General features: G+C 45.6%; 1 protein-coding gene across 1 annotated transcript; it reads left to right on the top strand.

The window, feature by feature from the left end:
* The first annotated feature begins 13,228 nt into the window (after positions 1 to 13,228).
* Krt27 (keratin 27) lies at positions 13,229 to 18,512 on the top strand. The gene is made up of 8 exons (NM_001008824.1): positions 13,229 to 13,642; positions 14,273 to 14,355; positions 14,711 to 14,867; positions 15,257 to 15,418; positions 15,514 to 15,639; positions 17,198 to 17,415; positions 17,624 to 17,673; positions 18,373 to 18,512. Exons 1-8 carry the CDS (start codon positions 13,229 to 13,231, stop codon positions 18,510 to 18,512), a joined length of 1,350 nt encoding a protein of 449 aa, NP_001008824.1.
* The last annotated feature ends 107 nt before the right edge of the window (positions 18,513 to 18,619 follow it).

The raw sequence follows: 18,619 nt of genomic DNA, 5'->3' as shown, positions 1-18,619 counted from the left end.
GATCTGATGCCCTCTTCTGGTGTGTCTGAAGACAGTGACGATGTACTCATAAATAAAATAAATAAAATCTTAGAGAGAGAGAGAGAGAGAGAGAGAGAGAGAGAGAGAGAGAGAGAGAGCGCAAAGATCTCATTCTGTATCCCAGGTCTGCCTACAACTCATATATAACATAGGCTGACTTCAAACACATAGCAATCCCCCTGTCTCAGTACTGGGAATACAGGCATGAATTACCATACCTGGCTTTCAGTAGTTAGTTGTTACCAAAAACAAAAAGCAAAGCAAAACAAAACAAACAAACAAAAAACCGTCACAGACATCTAAGATGTGTGGAAGCCCTTTCAGGCAGTGAATTACCTCAGGTTTCCTGTAAGGGCAGGAAGTAGCTCCCAAGAGGCATTCTGTGCTATTTCACATGCTACAGAATGGTGTTTGGTGGTAATTTGATACAATCAAGTTAGGTGTGGTTGCAAACTGTAATTTTCCTCTGGTTACTGCTTCTCCCTGGACGTCACACTTCCTGTGAATGTGTGTGTCTTATGTCTACTAACTTGTGCCTAGGTATTGCTAACTTTCTTTTTCTTCTATTACTTCTCATGCGTTTCAGGTGATTTTTGAAGGGATAGATGACGTCTTAATCTATTAGCAGGCACAAAATGTTTCATACAGGAATACATCCATTTCTACATTTTCTCTTTGCTGTGTATTAACATTTTCTGGGGTTTCGCCTCACGTGGTTTCTTTGACTCATTTTCTCCAGGCAAGTATTCCTTATTTTTAAAAATGAGGTGCAATTCCAAATGACTCTTTAATTTCTCAGAATTCTCTTTTCTTTTGCTTGGATACAGGATTCAAAATTGTTGGCTTTGGGGCTGGAGATACAGCTCAGTGGGTTTTTTTGGGAGCTTTTTGTTTTGTTGTTTTGGGAGTTTAGGTTTGGTTTGATTTGGTTTGGTTTGGTTATTGGTTTCCTGAAACAGGGCTTCTCTGTGTAGCCCTGGCTGTCCTGGAACTCTGCAGACCAGGTTGACATTGAACTCAGAGATCCACCTGCCTCTGCCTGCCGAGTTTGGGGATTAAAGGTGTGTGTCACAACTACCCAGCATGGCTCAGTGCTTCAAAGTACATTCTGTTCTTCCAGGGGACCTGAATTTGGTCCTCACACCCATATAGGTGTGTTTATAACCACCTGTAACTCAAGCACCAGGGGACCCAGTGCCCTCTTGTGCACTCCAAGAGCATCTTCACTCAACTGCAAATACACAGGCACACATGTATAAACACAACTAGAAAGAGAATAGACCTTTACAACAAACCTCTCTAAGAACAGACTCACAGAACAATATAATACAACGAAGGACCTAGAATGCACTGCACAGCTGCAGTCACTCAATGTTTGGCAAAGGGACAACACATATGGGAGAAAGCCCTCTCAATGAAGTGTTGGGAAAACTAGATATTCCCCCAGGTAGAGCAAAGCTAGATTCCTATGTCTCACCCTGGGAAAGAACCAATTCAGTAAAGATCTGAACGTCAGACCTAAAACCTTGAAATACCTAGGAAAAGCACCTTAAAGTCTAAGCTTGGGAAAAGATTTTTCTGACAAAACTCCAACAGTTCTGGAAATAATTTGCCGATGGGATTCCCATTAAAATCAAAAGCTCCTGCATAACAGAGAGAAAAATCAGGGGAGGAAAAGCAGCCAACAGAATTGGAGAATACCTTTGCCAGTCAAACCTCTGATGGGAGATTAACATCTAGAATCTGTGAAGAACTCAGTAAAGATAACTGTCAAAGATCAAAGCAAATGCCAGGCGTGGTGCCCATCTTTAATCCCAGCACTCAAGAGGCAGAGGCAGTCAGACCTCTATGAAATCCAAAGCCATTCTGGTCCACATAGCAAGTTCCAGTCAGCAAAAGCTGCATAGTAAGACCCTATGTATTGTGAGATGATGTCATTATGCAGGTGAAGGCAGGTACAAGATAGAATGAGGCCTGTCATTGGACAAGAAGGAAGGATGGGCGGGAGAAAGGTTCGAGGGAAGAGGAGGAGACTGGGATGGACGGAGACTGCGGAAGAAGCCACGGAGAGAACATGGAGGCTGATGTTAAGATTCCACTGTGTAGCCCCACACCCGCGGATCCCAGCCCGCAGCAGCTCTCTGCTCCCAAACCCCGTGGGAGAGAGATCTCACCGCCTGATCAGGTGGGCACTCCTGAGGCTGCAGAGCGGAGGAGACCACCAACACTGCTCACCCCTGCCCACATCCCTGGCCCAAGAGGCAACTGTATAAGGCCTCTGGGTTCCCGTAGGGGAGGGCCCAGGAGCGGCAGGACCCCTGCGCCTGAGACACCGCCGGAACCTGAAGGAAACAGACCGGATAAACAGTTCTCTGCACCCAAATCCCGTGGGAGGGAGAGCTAAACCTTCAGAGAGGCAGACAAGCCTGGGAAACCAGAAGAGACTGCACTCTGTGCACATCCAGACGCCAGAGGAAAACACCAAACGTCATCTGGAACCCTGGTGCACGGAGGCTCCCGGAAAGAGCAGCGCAGATCTTCCCGGTTGCTGCCGCCGCGGAGAGGACTTAGGCAGTACCCCACAAGCAAACTTGAGCCTTGGAACCACAGGTAGGACCAACTTTTCCCCTGCAAGAAACCTGCCTGGTGAACTCAAGACACAGGCCCACAGGAACAGCTGAAGACCTGTAGAGAGGAAAAACTACACGCCCGAAAGCAGAACACTCTGTCCCCATAACTGGCTGAAAGAAAACAGGAAAACAGGTCTACAGCACTCCTGACACACAGGCTTATAGGACAGTCTAGCCACTGTCAGAAATAGCAGAACAAAGTAACACTAGAGATAATCTGATGGCGAGAGGCAAGCGCAGGAACCCAAGCAACAGAAACCAAGACTACATGGCATCATCGGAGCCCAATTCTCCCACCAAAGCAAACACGGAATATCCAAACACACCAGAAAAGCAAGATCTAGTTTCAAAATCATATTTGATCATGATGCTGGAGGACTTCAAGAAAGACATAAAGAACTCCCTTAGAGAACAAGTAGAAGCCTACAGAGAGGAATCGCAAAAATCCCTGAAAGAATTCCAGGAAAACACAATCAAACAGTTGAAGGAATTAAAAATGGAAATAGAAGCAATCAAGAAAGAACACATGGAAACAACCCTGGACATAGAAAATCAAAAGAAAAGACAAGGAGCTGTAGATACAAGCTTCACCAACAGAATACAAGAGATGGAAGAGAGAATCTCGGGAGCAGAAGATTCCATAGAAATCATTGACTCAACTGTCAAAGATAATGTAAAGCGGAAAAAGCTACTGGTCCAAAACATACAGGAAATCCAGGACTCACTGAGAAGATCAAACCTAAGGATAATAGGTATAGAAGAGAGTGAAGACTCCCAGCTCAAAGGACCAGTAAATATCTTCAACAAAATCATAGAAGAAAACTTCCCTAACCTAAAAAAAGAGATACCCATAGGCATACAAGAAGCCTACAGAACTCCAAATAGATTGGACCAGAAAAGAAACACCTCCCGTCACATAATAGTCAAAACACCAAACGCACAAAATAAAGAAAGAATATTAAAAGCAGTAAGGGAAAAAGGTCAAGTAACATATAAAGGCAGACCTATCAGAATCACACCAGACTTTTCGCCAGAAACTATGAAGGCCAGAAGATCCTGGACAGATGTCATACAGACCCTAAGAGAACACAAATGCCAGCCCAGGTTACTGTATCCTGCAAAACTCTCAATTAACATAGATGGAGAAACCAAGATATTCCATGACAAAACCAAATTTACACAATATCTTTCTACAAATCCAGCACTACAAAGGATAATAAAGGGTAAAGCCCAACATAAGGAGGCAAGCTATACCCTAGAAGAAGCAAGAAACTAATCGTCTTGGCAACAAAACAAAGAGAATGAAAGCACACAAACATAACCTCACATCCAAATATGAATATAACAGGAAGCAATAATCACTATTCCTTAATATCTCTCAACATCAATGGCCTCAATTCCCCAATAAAAAGACATAGATTAACAAACTGGATACACAATGAGGACCCTGCATTCTGCTGCCTACAGGAAACACACCTCAGAGACAAAGACAGACACTACCTCAGAGTGAAAAGCTGGAAAACAACTTTCCAAGCAAATGGTCAGAAGAAGCAAGCTGGAGTAGCCATTCTAATATCAAATAAAATCAATTTTCAATTGAAAGTCATCAAAAAAGATAAGGAAGGACACTTCATATTCATCAAAGGAAAAATCCACCAAGATGAACTCTCAATCCTCATCTTCGATTGGTTTATATACAAGTGTGCAATTTCTAGGCTTGAAAGTAAAATGATGCTATCTGGTGCTGGATAGAGGAGCCTTATTTTTTATTATGGCAGCTTGCTATTTTTGTAACATGGTGATTTGGTTGAACACAATAAAGTACAGTAGTAACTGAAAAAAAAAAGATTCCACTGTGTATTTACAGGTTGTTATGAATGTTCTTAAGGGATGGATGTGTACAGGGCTTTGTATGTTTAGGTGGGCAAATATATCTTATCAATTAGATCAGAGGTTATTGTGTTGTGTGTTCTTTCATGTGGCGATTTAAGTTTAAGAGGGTGTGCAGCAGCTAGAGACAGTGGGCCACCACAGAGTTGGAATGTGTGTTTCTGGCGTGATGGCAGCCTGCCTTGGGAACTAGATGAGTAGAGAGATGGCTGCCAGGCCCAGAGAGATGTCATCGGCAGTGTGATGTGGGATAGAGCAAAACGGGTGAGACGCTTTGCTGACTGAGATGAAGCTATCTACAGGATATCTTGGAGCACTGAGGTGCTGAACCTGGGGGGTGGGGGGAGACAGCACTTTCTTATAATTTTATAGCAACAATGTATGAACACACACACACACAGAGGGAGGGAGAGAGAGAGAGAATGCATATAAATGCATATAAGTGTGTGTGTGTGTGTGTGTGTGTGTGTGTGTGTGTGCATGCACGTGTGTGTATCTATGTGTATAGAGGAACCACTCAGTAAATGGGCACGTGAGCTGAACAGACAATCCTCAAAAGAAGAAATACAAATAGCAAAGAACAAGCAGACAGATGAAAGGTGTTTGACACCAAAATTCACAATTCCACTTCATTCAGTCAGCACAGTTTTCGTCAAGAAAACAGACGGCGATAACCCTGCTGCAGGCGAGGGGAGCAAGGTCCTTCATACTGTGCAGGTGGGGTGTAAACTAGTGTGAGGCGATGGGTCGGCATGGAGAGTCGTCCAGATCCCGAAAACAGAGGCAGGGGAGTCAACCTAGCACAGGCACATTCGTGTCTGCTAAGGTACTGTTCTCAAGAAGCAAGACAAGGAATCAACCCACATGAACATCAACAGATGGATGGTGTATTAGTCACCTTTCTATTGGCGTGATAAAACGCCGTGACCAAGGCAACTTACAGAAGAGAGAGTTTATTTGAAGCTTACAGTTTCAGGAGGATAAGAGACCGTGACCACCATGACGGGAAACATGGCAGCGGCAGGCAGGCAGGTGCTGGAGCAGTAGCTGAGAACTTACCTCTCTGTCCACAAATAGGAAGCACAGAGGGATAACAAGAAGTGGGGGGAGTCTTCTGAAACCTCAAAACCCACCCCCAGGGGCACATTTCCTTCACCAAAGCCTTGACTCCTAATTCTCCTCAAGCAGCCACCCATTGGGGAACAAGTCCTCAAATGCCCAAGACTTACAAGGGACAACTCGTTCAACCACCACAGATGACTAAAGAAAAACTCGATTCTGGAGTATGGTTTACTCATAAAGAAAACCACGTATATAATAGTATTAAGAAAAAAAAAAAAACATGGGTCCAAAAAAACAAATATTGCATGCCTTCTCGTATGCGGCATCTACATTTCAAAAGAATACATAAACCATGAAAACAGAAGGGGGACTATGTGAGGGAAAGGGGTGTCCAGTGGGGAAGAAGAAAGTGAACAGATAAAAGAGAGCCGGGAAAGCACATAACACACGTGTGAGAATGTGATCGTGGAACCCGCCCTTTCCTCCGTAAACTAAAACACGTTAGTTTTAACGAGGTGCCGGTTTGATTTCTAAGGTTTCCCATCTCCCCTCCCACTTGGTACTTTGCCCTCCTGTTTCCTGCATCTCAATGATCTGATCAGCTGGCCCCTCCCCCAGCTGCTTCTCCTCACCTGGGACTGCTCTTGGGACAGAGAGCCACAGCTGGGCACTTCTGAGAGCTCACAAGGCCTGGACAGTCTCATTCCCATTGGAGCTCGTAGATCTCTTCACTCAGCTGGGAAAAGCTAAATTCTTCCAGCCCCACCCCCTCCTCCTCTGGGATCTGCTATGATTTCTGGTTGGCTTTGGGGGGAGGGGGGTGTGTCTTATGATCAGAGTCTTTAGAGGCCTGTAGTCTGTAGTCTGTCCTACTTGTTTCTGTGTTGCGACTCATGCCAATATGGTTACCTGTAGATCGGTTATAAACACTGTACGTAGGCTTTGGTTGTCTGACATGAATGTTCTGCGTGACTTTTATGGAAGGACTTTGAAATCCTGCCACCTTTTTCCCAGAATTCTAGAATTTTTTTTTTCCTGTCTTTATCTGTTCTGCTTGGACTCTGATGAAATGGCTTTAAGAACTCCTATCATCGTTGCCTATTTTTTCCAAACATCTCTTCCATAGTTTCCAGTCACTCCCTTGTCTTCCCCTCACCTCTCTCCCCTTCTCCTGTCTCATTTAGAATAACATATCTATCTATAATTATCAAAAATATACATTGAAGTACCAGAGGAGGGAGACCAGGAGGAGGAGAGGGCCAAAGAGAACAACAGGGAGGGAATATGGCAAAATATCCGTGTGTGTGTGTGTGTGTGTGTGTGTGTGAGAGAGAGAGAGAGAGAGAGAAACTGTCATAACAAAACCCATGCTTTTACACACATGCTGAAAAAATAGCATCAAGCTTTTTTTTTTTAAGATTTACTTATTATATCTAAGTACACTGTAGCTGTCTTCAGACACACCAGAAGAGGGCATCGGATCTCTTTACAGATGGTTGTGAGCCACCATGTGGTTGCTGGGAATTGAACTCAGGACCTCTGGAAGAGCAGTCAGTGCACTTAACCGCTGAGCCATCTCTCTAGCCCAGCACCAAGCTTTCCTACACCCAACTTACTTCTCAGTTGTGCCTCATCCGTTCTTTAAATCCATCAGCTGAATTTCACTTTTAGTTATATTTTTATGTACTTTTTCAGATTGACCTGTGTGTGTGTGTGTGTGTGTGTGTGTGTGTGTGTGTGTGTGGTGTGTGCTTGTGTACGTATGCAAGAGAGAGTATACAGGTGTCACGGAACACCTGTAGAGGTCAAGAGACAACCTGGAGTGTTAGTACTTCAGGTCCAACTTGGTTGAGTCAGGATCTCTTTGTCGATGTGCTGCTGTGCCTACCAGGATAGTTGGCCTGAGAGCTCAAGGGATTCCCCTGTCTCAGCACCATGTCCGAATACAAACACTGGGATGACGGACACTTGCTCTGCAAGTCTGGCTTTTACATAGGATTCAGAGTCAGGTCTTCACGCTTTCATGGCAAAGGCTTTTTATCCACTTAGCCATCTCCTCGACCCCCTCCCTTTTTTTAAATAAAAAAAAAAATCTGATTGTATCCAATGAATCCATTTGTTACACAAAGTCCTTGAAAATTCACACGTTAATTGGCCCTAACAGGATCCAAAGGGCAGCAGATTGGACCTGCCAAAGATGATATATCAAAAGTCGAGGTGGACCAAGAATGGTGGTGTTTATCTTTAATGCACCTACTCAGGAGGCAGAAGCAGATGGATTTCTGTGAGTTTGAAATCAGCCTTAGTCTATCTACCCTGTGAGTTCCAGGCCATCTGGGCAATGCAGTCTGGATGGAGATGGAAAAAAAAAAACAAAAAAACAAAAAAACAAGGGCTCACAGTTTCTCACAATTTGACAGGTTATAAGTTTGAGGGCTTGGACTTGGGCGGGAAGGCAATTTTATACATCATCTAATGGATTTGGGTCATTTCTGCTCTCCATTATCCTCTTACATCACGCCACCCAAACCCTCCTCTTTCTCAACAAGTTCCCCTCCAACTTCGATGTCACCAACTTCGATGTCTCCAACTTCGATGTCTCCAACTTCGATGTCTCCAACTTCGATGTCTCCAACTTCGATGTCTCCAACTTCGATGTCTCCAACTTCGATGTCTCCACCTCGATGTCTCATGTGTGTGAGCCCACTGAGTTTAATTTGTGTTGCTTGCTTGAGCATGGGGGAAGGATTATTTAGTGGAGCCTGGCTGCACTGCTGAATGCTGTGCCGCCCCCACCCCACCCCTGCCTCCAGCAGCCATTAACTAATAGTTCCTTAGGGAAGGATGAGGTCTTGTGAATCCCTTCGCTGTATAGGATGAAATGCTGCTACGCCCAGACTTGTTCTGCTCTCATGCAGGGAACCAGAACCGCAGTGAGTCTGAGTAAAATAGCTCTGTCGGGTCCAGAAGACACCGGTTCACCCTTTTCTCCCTATTGGCTGCCTTACTCAGACGTCCCGCCCACTCTTCCGGGATGCTCCCTCAGCCATGGAGGGGATGATGTGGCGGACCCATCTGATGCTGAGTACTCAGTCACTTAGTATTAGCGCTTTACCACCGGTTGTGAATCCCTGCATCACCTGTCACGCGTTGCATAAAGGAGCCTCGCTGACGAGGGCTGAGAGCAACACTCATCTACAGGGATAGATAGAAGTATTTAGAAGGCACTTTGGCAACGAGGCCATTTAACAAAACAGCAGTAGTGAGATCCACCCCAGGGCCTGTGACCTCCCCAGCCACGGGCTCTGGACTGGTTTACAGAACCAGGCATGAGGGTGTACAGGACCAGGAATGAATTCAGGCCCGTGTCTTTTTTGCTAGTCACTTGTTTGTTGGGAACCCTTCCAGTTCCTTTGCTTCCTAGGCATTAAAGCCACGTGTGTGTGTGTTTGTGTTTTGTATGTACTTCCTTGTAATTTCTCGGTTGTTGGTCTTTCATGTTCCACAGACTATAGTTAACATTGACTCCTGGTCATGTGACCTTCTCTCTCCTTCATTTGTTTGTTTAGCTTGGTTGAAACATAACTTTAAGACCTTGTGGGACCCGGGCTGAAATGCTTTCTCAGGTATTACAGAACACCACTAACTTTGTTTTGGACTTGTGCATACATGCGCAGGTAAGCAGGTGCGCTTATGTGTTCCTTATGAACATTATCCACATTTTTATTTCAAGTCAGCGTTTCTCTGTGTAGCCCTGCCCGTTCTGGAACTCATCCTGTAGAACCAGGCTGGCCTGGAACCCAGAGATCTGCCTGCCTCTGCCTTTGAAGTGCTGGGATTAAAGGTGCGACCCCACCCCCTATCCAAATTATTTTTTTTTTTTTGGTTCTTTTTTTTTCGGAGCTGGGGACCGAACCCAGGGCCTTGCGCTTCCTAGGTAAGCGCTCTACCACTGAGCTAAATCCCCAGCCCCCCAAATTATTTTTGAAACGTAGTCTCTCTCTGTGGCCTAGGACTCCCCGTAGACTTAAGCTGTCTAGCCAGCAAACCCCAGGGATCCACCTGTCTCTGCCTCCCCATTCCTGGGGTTACCAGCACATGCTGCCACACCTGGCTTCTTCGGACCGGTGCAGGGTCTCAGACTGAGGCCATATTGCTGCTTTACTGACTGGTTCAGATCCCCGGTGCTACGAACGTAAATTCTAAGTTAATTCATTGGATTGGGCTTTTTCAGACCACAGCCGTTAACTTGGTTTCCTGAGTATGTTGTCTTCCCTATAGCTTCCTGAGCATCAAAATCATTTTATCCCAACACCTTTTGTCCCAACATACAGGAGGCAAAGGCAAGTAGATCTCCATAGTCTGAGCCTGGTCTACATCAAAGTTCAGGCCAACCAGGCTGCACAGAGAGAACCTATCTCAAAAAAAAGAAAGAAAGAAAGAGAGAAAGAGAGAAAGAGAGAAAGAAAGAAAGAAAGAAAGAAAGAAAGAAAGAGAGGAAGAAAGAAAGAAAGGAAGAAAGAAAGAAAGGAAGAAAGAAAAGAAAATTCATCCCAACTAAAACCTTTCACTTTCAGAGCACCCCCTTAATAAATCAAGGTTATCCTTTATGTATGCATGTGTGTATACATGTGTGTGTTTGTTTATTGAAACAGGCTAGCCTCTACTTGAACCTATGATTCTCCGGCCTCCGCTTTCTAAGTGGAGCACACCACCACAGTCAGATTACATCCTTCTTTTTTTTTTTCTTAATTATTCATTTACATCCCTCTCACTGCCCTCCTCCCAGCCACCCCCTCTCACAACCCTTACCCCATCTCCCCCTTCCCTTCTCCTCTGAGCAAGTGGGAACCCCCTGGGCATCCCCCCACCCTGGTACTTATAGTGTCTGCAAGGCTAGGTGCATCCTGTCCCACTGAGGCCAGACAAGGCAGCCCAGGTAGAACGTATCCCACAGACAAGCAACAGTTTTGGGGATGAGCTTACATTCTTAAAGGGCTTTTTTTCTTTTTAATTTGTTTTTTTTGTTGTTGTTGTTGTTTTCTTTTGGGTTTTTTTTTGATTTTTTGTCTTTTTGTTGTTGTTTTGTTTTGTTTTGTTTTTTTGTCAGCCCACTACTAGAGTTTTACCTTGGAAATGTAGTGAAATTGATCATCTCTTTGTTTATTTGCTGTTGCCGCCTCGGGATCACAAGTAACCAAGGATGACCTTGTATTTCCGGTCACCTAGCCTCCACCTTCCAAGTGCTGTGACTACAGGCCCCTGTAGTAGCAGGGCACAGCAGGGCACGCCTGTGACCCCAGCACAGCAGTGAACTCTGTCACCCCAAAACTGAGGAGGAGGAGACAGGTAGAATCTTGCTACTTACTGGCAGCCAGGGGACACAAAAGAGTAATCCCCCCGCTTCAGCAAAAGAGTCTGGCTCAAAAACTAAGCTGGAGTAGCAATGAAAGAATGATACCCCTCACCCCAAACCCTCAGACACGTTTTTATAACTTCAACGCTTTTCTTGTGTTTGCTCTTCTGTTTTGATATACTCTAGCCATTTTTTTCCATCTTTATTAACTTGAGTATTTCTTATTTACATTTTGATTGTTATTTCCCTTCCCGGTTTCTAGGCCAACATCCCCCTAACCCCTCCCCCTCCCTTTCTATATGGGTGTTCCCCTCCCCATCCTCCCCCCATTACCGCCCTCCCCCAACAATCACGTTCACTGGGGGTTCAGTCTTGGCAGGACCAAGGGCTTCCCCTTCCACTGGTGCTCTTACTAGCTATTCATTGTCTAGCCATCTTTTGAGTGTGCAATATTTAGTAACTTCTAAAGTTAATTAGAAGTGGTTTGTTCTGAACTTTTTCTTTGACTTCCTTTTTAAAGGATTTATCTCATTTTGAATTATTCGAGCGTGTGCGTGTGTGTGTGTGTGTGTGTGTGTGTGTGTGTGTGTGTGTGCGTGTGATTACAAGTGACCATAGAGGCCAGAGAGAACCTTAGATCCTCTGCAGCTGGAGTTACAGGTTGGTGTGAGCTGCTAGTGTGGGTGCTGGGATTTGAACTCTGGTCCTCTGGAAAAGTATCAAGTGCTCTTAATTGCTGAGCCACCTCTCCAGTCACTGGATTTCCTGATTCAAATTTTTTGGCTTCCTTTTCTGTTAACCCATCTTCTCCGTTATGAAATTGTATGTTCTTAGCTCGTTTGTTTCGAATATTCTCAACTGAAAGCGATGTCCAATGTCCCTGGAAAACGTGAGATCTTACATTTTAAATTCTTACAAACACAAAAAGAAAACCAATGCAAAGAACATGAACCAAGGCAAAAGACGGGAAGGGGAAAATCTCCTGAAATACGATGGTAAGCCAGCCAGGTGACAGCTCTAGCAGAGAAAAACGTCTTCCAGGGCAAGCAGAACACTGCAAGCATCTAGCATTAACAGGCAAGACATGAATAGAAGAGAAAGGGGGGGCAGCCAGAGGTGTGGAGGGATTCTCAGGGGTCAGCTGTCTAAACCTCAGGCTGACTGACGTCACCAGTAGCTAGTGGAACCAAGGCAATGACTGAGAATAAGCACAAGAAATAGTGGCTGAGCGGGCACTGAGGGAGGCCCACATGTACAATCCCCACACTCCAGAGCCTGAGGCAGAAGAACCACAAGTTTGAGGCCAGCCTGGGCAACATAGTGAGACCCTGTCAAATGGAAGAAGGGAAGAGAAGAGGAGGGGGAAGGAGGGGGGACGGGGAGGGGGAAGGAAGGGCTGGATGGGAGGTGTGGTAAACCTGAAATCTCTAAGATAATTGAACCAAAGTTTAGGAAGAAGTTAGAGGTAAGACGTGGAAGAGACTGGCGCAGAAGTAGCCTAAGAAAAAGAAGATATATGAAAATACTAGTAACCTCAATCCTTCATTTACAGCTAAAGACACTGAGGGCTTCAAAGGCTAACCAATCCCCCTGTGTGGCCTGCCTAGCGATACCACTGTAAAAACCTGCGCAGAATAAATGGGAATTCAAGAAGGATAAAGATCAGGGGAAACTTTCTGTTTCCAAAAACAGAAACCTGTATTTGTTTGATCTTTTGATTGATTGATTGATTGATTAATCAATCGATTTTTTTTTCCATTTTGAACTCCACTTTTTTTCCGTCTGGAAACTAGGGCTCATGGTATTGAAATTATTTTCAATGCGTCTGATAGAGAACGACGCTGGCAATGTTTGGCTTGCCAGAGAACTACAGATGTTAGTCAAAGGAAAAAGAACTGTATCTACCCCGCTTCTTTTGAATTCTTTAAAGGAATTTTATACTGCTGAGGCCCAGAAGGCAGGAAGAAGGGTTGCTCACACTAAATTGAAAGGCATCCCTATAATAACCTTGATAATACTCCACCCTGCTCGCTCCCAGGGGTTAACAAACATCAAGGTAACTATCCACCTACGGAAGTGGACACAGCAGAGTAAAGACATTCATTAGGGGAAAATGTCACCCACTTACAGATAATTCTCAATGAGCTGGCAAACACCATTTTGCTAGGCGAGACAGAGTTCATCTAGAGACACCCTAACGATGCATATATAAAGCAGTCTTCACCCAGTAGGACATTCACCATTGGGGCAGCACTGCAGAGTGATCACCATGTCTGTTCGTTTTTCCTCCGCATCCAGACGCCTGGGCTCTGTGAGGCTCTCCAGCCCGGGAGCAGCCTTGGGGGCTGGAAATACCTGCGGAGTGCCAGGCATCGGAAGTGGCTTCTCCTGCGCCTTTGGGGGCAGCTCATTGGCAGGGGGTCTCGGCATGGGCGGTGCTTCCTGTGGGGCCTTCACTGTGAATGAGCATGGCCTCCTTTCCGGCAATGAGAAGGTAACCATGCAGAACCTCAATGACCGCCTGGCTTCCTACCTGGAGAATGTACAAGCACTAGAGGAGGCCAACGCTGACCTGGAGCAGAAGATCAAGGACTGGTATGAAAAATTTGGACCTGGGTCGTGCCGCGGTCTTGATCATGACTACAGTAGATACTTCCCCATCATTGATGACCTCAGGACCCAGGTAAGAAGTTCAATGACATAGAAGTCACAGCAGGACATGGAGCCCAGCTTCAGGAACTTCATTATCAAGATTCAAAATCATTTCTGGGCTGGAGAGGTGGCTCAGTAGTTAAGAACCCTGCGGGGTTTAATTCCCACCATCTACATGATGGCTCACAAATCTGTAACTCCAGTTCCATGGTATCCAACGTCTTCTCCCAGCCTCTGGGGTCACCGGGCACACACATAGTGCACAAACATACACTGAGGAAAGACGCTGATACACATGGAAAAGTGAATTTTTAAAGCAATAAGAATTCATATTACAATTATAACCTTTGAGCACGACCCACCCATCATTGGGAACCAGACAAGCCTGTACATTTTTTAGTAACACAGAAATATCAAGAACTGCCCAATGTCTCCAACTAGATATTTATAAGCTTACAGGGGGGCTTTTTAAAGTGATGAAGTAGGAATTAAAATATAAACTAAAACTGACTAGATTTAGTCATTTAGTCCCCATTTCCAAAACTCTCATCATCGGTCCCGGGTGCGAGAAGTATTAGTGTGATCTCGTGTGTAACTTAATTGCAGGGAAATTTGAATGTTTACCAATGTCCTCCCTCTTACCTACCCCTCCATTCATCAGATAATCTCTGCAACTGCACAAAACGCCAACATCGTCCTGCAAAATGACAACGCGAGACTGACGGCGGACGACTTCAGAATGAAGTGAGTCGAGCCAAATTAAAACAGACCAAAAGCTACCCTGGCACCTCCCTCTTTTCCTTGGGCCATTGGGGGTTCTTCTCTGCTCTGCTTTTGTCCGTTTATCCATTTTAAACCAAATCCATATGGAGGAGACCTCATTAACTGAGAAAACTCGGAGCTTATACAAAAGAATGTCAAGCTCACAGGAAAGAGAACCTTGAATATTCCCATTAACTTATTTCACAGAAGGGTGTCTGTTCTGTCCTGGGTAGTCATGCTGAAACCAGATGTATTAGGTCGACTTCTAGGGTGATCTGTAAAGTGGGATGACTCAAATCTGGTAGGAGAGAATGAGCCTTTCAAACACATCTCTAAGGTACGAGAACGAACTGGCGCTCCACCAGAGCGTCGATGCGGACATCAATGGCTTGCGGAGGGTCCTGGATGAGCTGACCCTGTGCAGAACCGACCTTGAGGTCCAGCTGGAAACACTCAGTGAGGAGCTGGCTTATCTCAAGAAGAACCATGAGGAGGTAGGTACCCAACCTTCCCAGTCTTCACAGCCTGCCTCCTTCCGGGAATCAAAAGCTAATTACGTTTTGATAAATAGTGTATCATTCTGAAGTCATCAAGACAGTTTTTAATTCCTCCTTACACCTTTGAAATATTTCTATTATTCCCTGTCAAATGAAACAACCAAGCCGGGGGTAATATCTTACAGCTACAATCCTAGATCTCAGGGAGCAAGGAGGAGAGTTCTAGGGGCAGCCTGAGCTCCAGAATAAGGCTGTCTCAAAACAGAAAAAGAAACAGACCTCGCAAAAGAGAAAAAGAAATCTATGAGGCTTTGAGCCTTACAGATCCTGTCCACTTGGCTTCCTTAACAAAGCGAACCTAATGTCGTTGAATGAATCTGTTTCAGGAAATGCAGGCTCTGCAGTGCGCGGCCGGAGGTAACGTGAATGTGGAGATGAACGCAGCCCCCGGCGTGGACCTCACCGTCTTGCTGAACAACATGCGAGCCGAGTACGAGGCCCTGGCTGAGCAGAACCGCAGGGACGCCGAGGCCTGGTTCCAAGAGAAGGTAAAGCCAGGCTCGCTGGCACGCACCCCACACCAAGCATGGATGCGGATGCCGCGCTGCCCGCACCCTCCTGACACCAGCTCCTGACTTTGCAGAGCGCTTCCCTGCAGCAGCAGATTTCAGACGATGCTGGAGCCACCACCTCAGCCAGGAACGAACTCACTGAGATGAAACGGACTCTCCAAACCCTGGAGATAGAGCTGCAGTCCCTCTTAGCCATGGTAAGTAGGGAGGTCGAGGCGGATTTGCTTTGGAAGCTGAGAAAAACTCAAAAGAATTTTCATCCTCACTTGGGATTTTATCCACTGATTACTCTATTGGCATCTGCTTGAAAACTACACCTACATGTTAGCAAGCCCTGGAAACCAGCAACTACAATTATTGTAGCGTGCTCTAGGAGAAAGCTAATTTTGCCTTGAGCCTTCTCTCCCAAACCCAAAGATCAACACATTCATCTCTGCACAGCATAAATATCTTCCCTGGACTCCCCACCCAGTCTTCTCTCAGTCAGTTAATTAAGAGCACTTAAGTTCCTTTTAAGTGGCATGAATAAGGAGCAAAGTAGAGGTGTGAAGGTTGAGTCTAAAGCAAAATCTGCCTAATGACAGTAATAACACCTTTTCCATTAAGGGTTTGCCCAGCCAGTGCCCCCACAGGTTAGTCCACAAAACCCCCTGGGGCACAGACAGGCAGACTTCACCACTCACACCAAAAGAAGCAGCAGGTTCAAAGAGGAGAGGAGATTCCCAGAGTTGCACCATCAGAGGACAAAGAATGGGACTTCCTATCCAATTTACCAAACTTAGTCTCTACCTTTCCGCCTGGGGCTAGGAAACTTCGAGCATTTACCCACAAAAGAATGCCTGTGCACTATGCGAATGTATGTAAAATTACAGGAAGATGATATAGGGCTTCAAACAGGTAAGATATTGTTATCTAGCCAGGCATAGTGATTGGTGCACTCGTTTAATTAAGTAAAGGCAGGTGGACCTCTGTGAGTTTGAGGCCAGCTGGATCTATTTAGTGAGTTCAGGACAGCCAGAGCTCCAGGGCTATGTAGAGAGACAAAAAAAACCAAAACCCTGTCGTCCTCATTTAAGTAAAACTATAATAGGTGTTCCCTCTTGTTCTGTATAAACTCACTTGACTTCATTTGACTTTACAAGCCAAGCAATTAGACAGTTTAAAGTTTAAAGGGGCCTCGCTTTTCTTTGGATCACAATACCTACACACTGTTTATACAACTGACTATAGACCGGCAGGAGACAAAGGCTTCCTGTGACTCACAGTGAGGGAGCAAAGTGTAGGGGGTGTCTACCACAGACTAGTCTGGTGTCTGCCGTGAATAATGAACAAGTGGAATCTTTTAGGTGGGCATGGTTGCCTATGTATATATGTGCAGTGTGTATCCACGTGTGCGGTGCGCATGTTGAGGAGTCCAGAGGTCAGCCCCGGGTGCTGATCTTTGGAACTGTCCACCATGTTCTTTGAGACAGTCTCTCAAGTGGAACCTGGGGCGTACAGATTAGGCTACGTAGGCTGATCCTCAAGTCAGAGAAATTCTGCCATCACTTCACCAGTACTGGCATTACACACACAGAGACTTTTTAATGTAGGCGTTAGGGACATGCTGCCTGGCAAGCCCTTTACCAACAGCTGTCCTCGCAGCTCTGAGTGTGATGGATTGCCTTGTGTGAGGATAACTCTCTTCTAAGAGACCTGGCTTTTTCTGAATCAATACAGTAACGTTCTCTGCAATACCATCTTCCCAAACTACAGAAACACTCTCTGGAGTGCTCCCTGACGGAGACCGAGGGCAACTACTGCACGCAGCTGGCTCAGATCCAGGCTCAGATCAGCGCCCTGGAGGAGCAGCTGCACCAGGTGAGGACGGAGACCGAGGGCCAGAAGCTGGAATATGAGCAGCTGCTGAACGTCAAGGCCCACCTGGAGAAGGAGATCGAGACCTACTGCCTCCTCATAGGAGGAGACGAGGGGTAAGTGCCCTTCCTGCAGAATACTCCTTAAGATTCCTAAACACCACCTGACTCTGAGCCAAGTCTCTGTGGTCCAGATCACATGTGACTAAAACCTCCCTCCCCAGTGTTACTTCAGCAGTCAACGAACATCTTCTGTAAGTCGGTGCTGGTTTATGGCTTAGCAAAACATGCATGTAATTAATGCAAATGTATTTGTGTTTTACAGCTCTTGTGTTAAGTCAAAAGGCCAAGGAGGACCCGGAAATCAGACAAAGGGTAAGCGAAAGCTCTATGAGGTGTTCATGGTTTCTTCCTCTCCTCCTTTTTCTTCTTTCCTCCTTCTCCTCTTCCTCTTCTTCCCCCGCCCAACCCTCTCTCCTGTGTGTGTGTGTGTGTGTGTGTGTGTGTGTGTGTGTGTGTGTGTGTGTGTGTGTGTGTGTGTAGGGGCACCTGTCTATGGAGACCAGAGGGCAACCTCTAATAGTATTCCTTAGCCATGGTAGTCCCCATGTTTGTTTGAGACTGGGTCTCTGACTGTCCTAACGCTTGCCAGGTCGGTGAGATTAACTACTGACTCCCAGGGATGCCCCTGTCTCTACCCCTCCAGCTCTACAATGACAAGTGACTTGTTTTATGTAGTTTCTAGGGTTGGAGCTCAAGTTCCCATCATTACAAAGCAAATACTTTACAGAGACTGAGTCACCCCGTCGGCCTTGCTTTCTGTCTTTTTTTGTTGTCCGGGTTTTTGTTTTGTTTTTCAAGATAGGGTTACTCCATGTAGCCCCAGCTGTCCTGGAACTCTCTTTGTAAATCAGGCTGGCTTCAAACTCAGAGTTCCACCTACCTCTGCCTCCCGAGTGCTGTGGTTAAAGGCGTGTGCCACCACACCCAGCATATTATCTACTTTTCAAGTGATGAGTTATTCTCTACCTGTGGATTTAGCACAATTTTAAGAGTTTGTTTGTGTCGTGTTAGATTCACCTAAAACTGCCATTGTTAAAACTGTCGTCGAAGAATTAGATCCCCGTGGCAAGGTTCTGTCCTCCCGAGTCCACACCCTGGAAGAGAAATCCACCAAAGTCAACAACAAGAACGAGCAGAGGATCCCTTCTTGAACTCCACCTCTAAAACAGAGAGCTCTAACTTCAAAAACCAAATCTAAATGGTTTTCCTACATAGAGCCCTCTTAGGTTTCTGCCTCTCCCCAGGAGCAAAGATGAGC

This window comes from Rattus norvegicus, chromosome 10 (genome assembly GCF_036323735.1).
Source record: "Rattus norvegicus strain BN/NHsdMcwi chromosome 10, GRCr8, whole genome shotgun sequence".
NCBI classification, from domain to species: domain Eukaryota; kingdom Metazoa; phylum Chordata; class Mammalia; order Rodentia; family Muridae; genus Rattus; species Rattus norvegicus.
This window is presented reverse-complemented; position numbering and strand designations above follow the sequence as displayed.

What these genes read in the sequence shown, in the direction of transcription:
- Krt27 (NM_001008824.1), top strand. Translation starts at nt 13,229, where the DNA reads ATGTCTGTTCGTTTTTCCTCCGCATCCAGACGCCTGGGCTCTGTGAGG. An exon ending in AGGCCTGGTTCCAAGAGAAG is followed by an intron (nt 15,419 to 15,513) that starts GTAAAGCCAGGC and finishes CTGACTTTGCAG; the next exon opens with AGCGCTTCCCTGCAGCAGCA. An exon ending in TGCAGTCCCTCTTAGCCATG is followed by an intron (nt 15,640 to 17,197) that starts GTAAGTAGGGAG and finishes CCCAAACTACAG; the next exon opens with AAACACTCTCTGGAGTGCTC.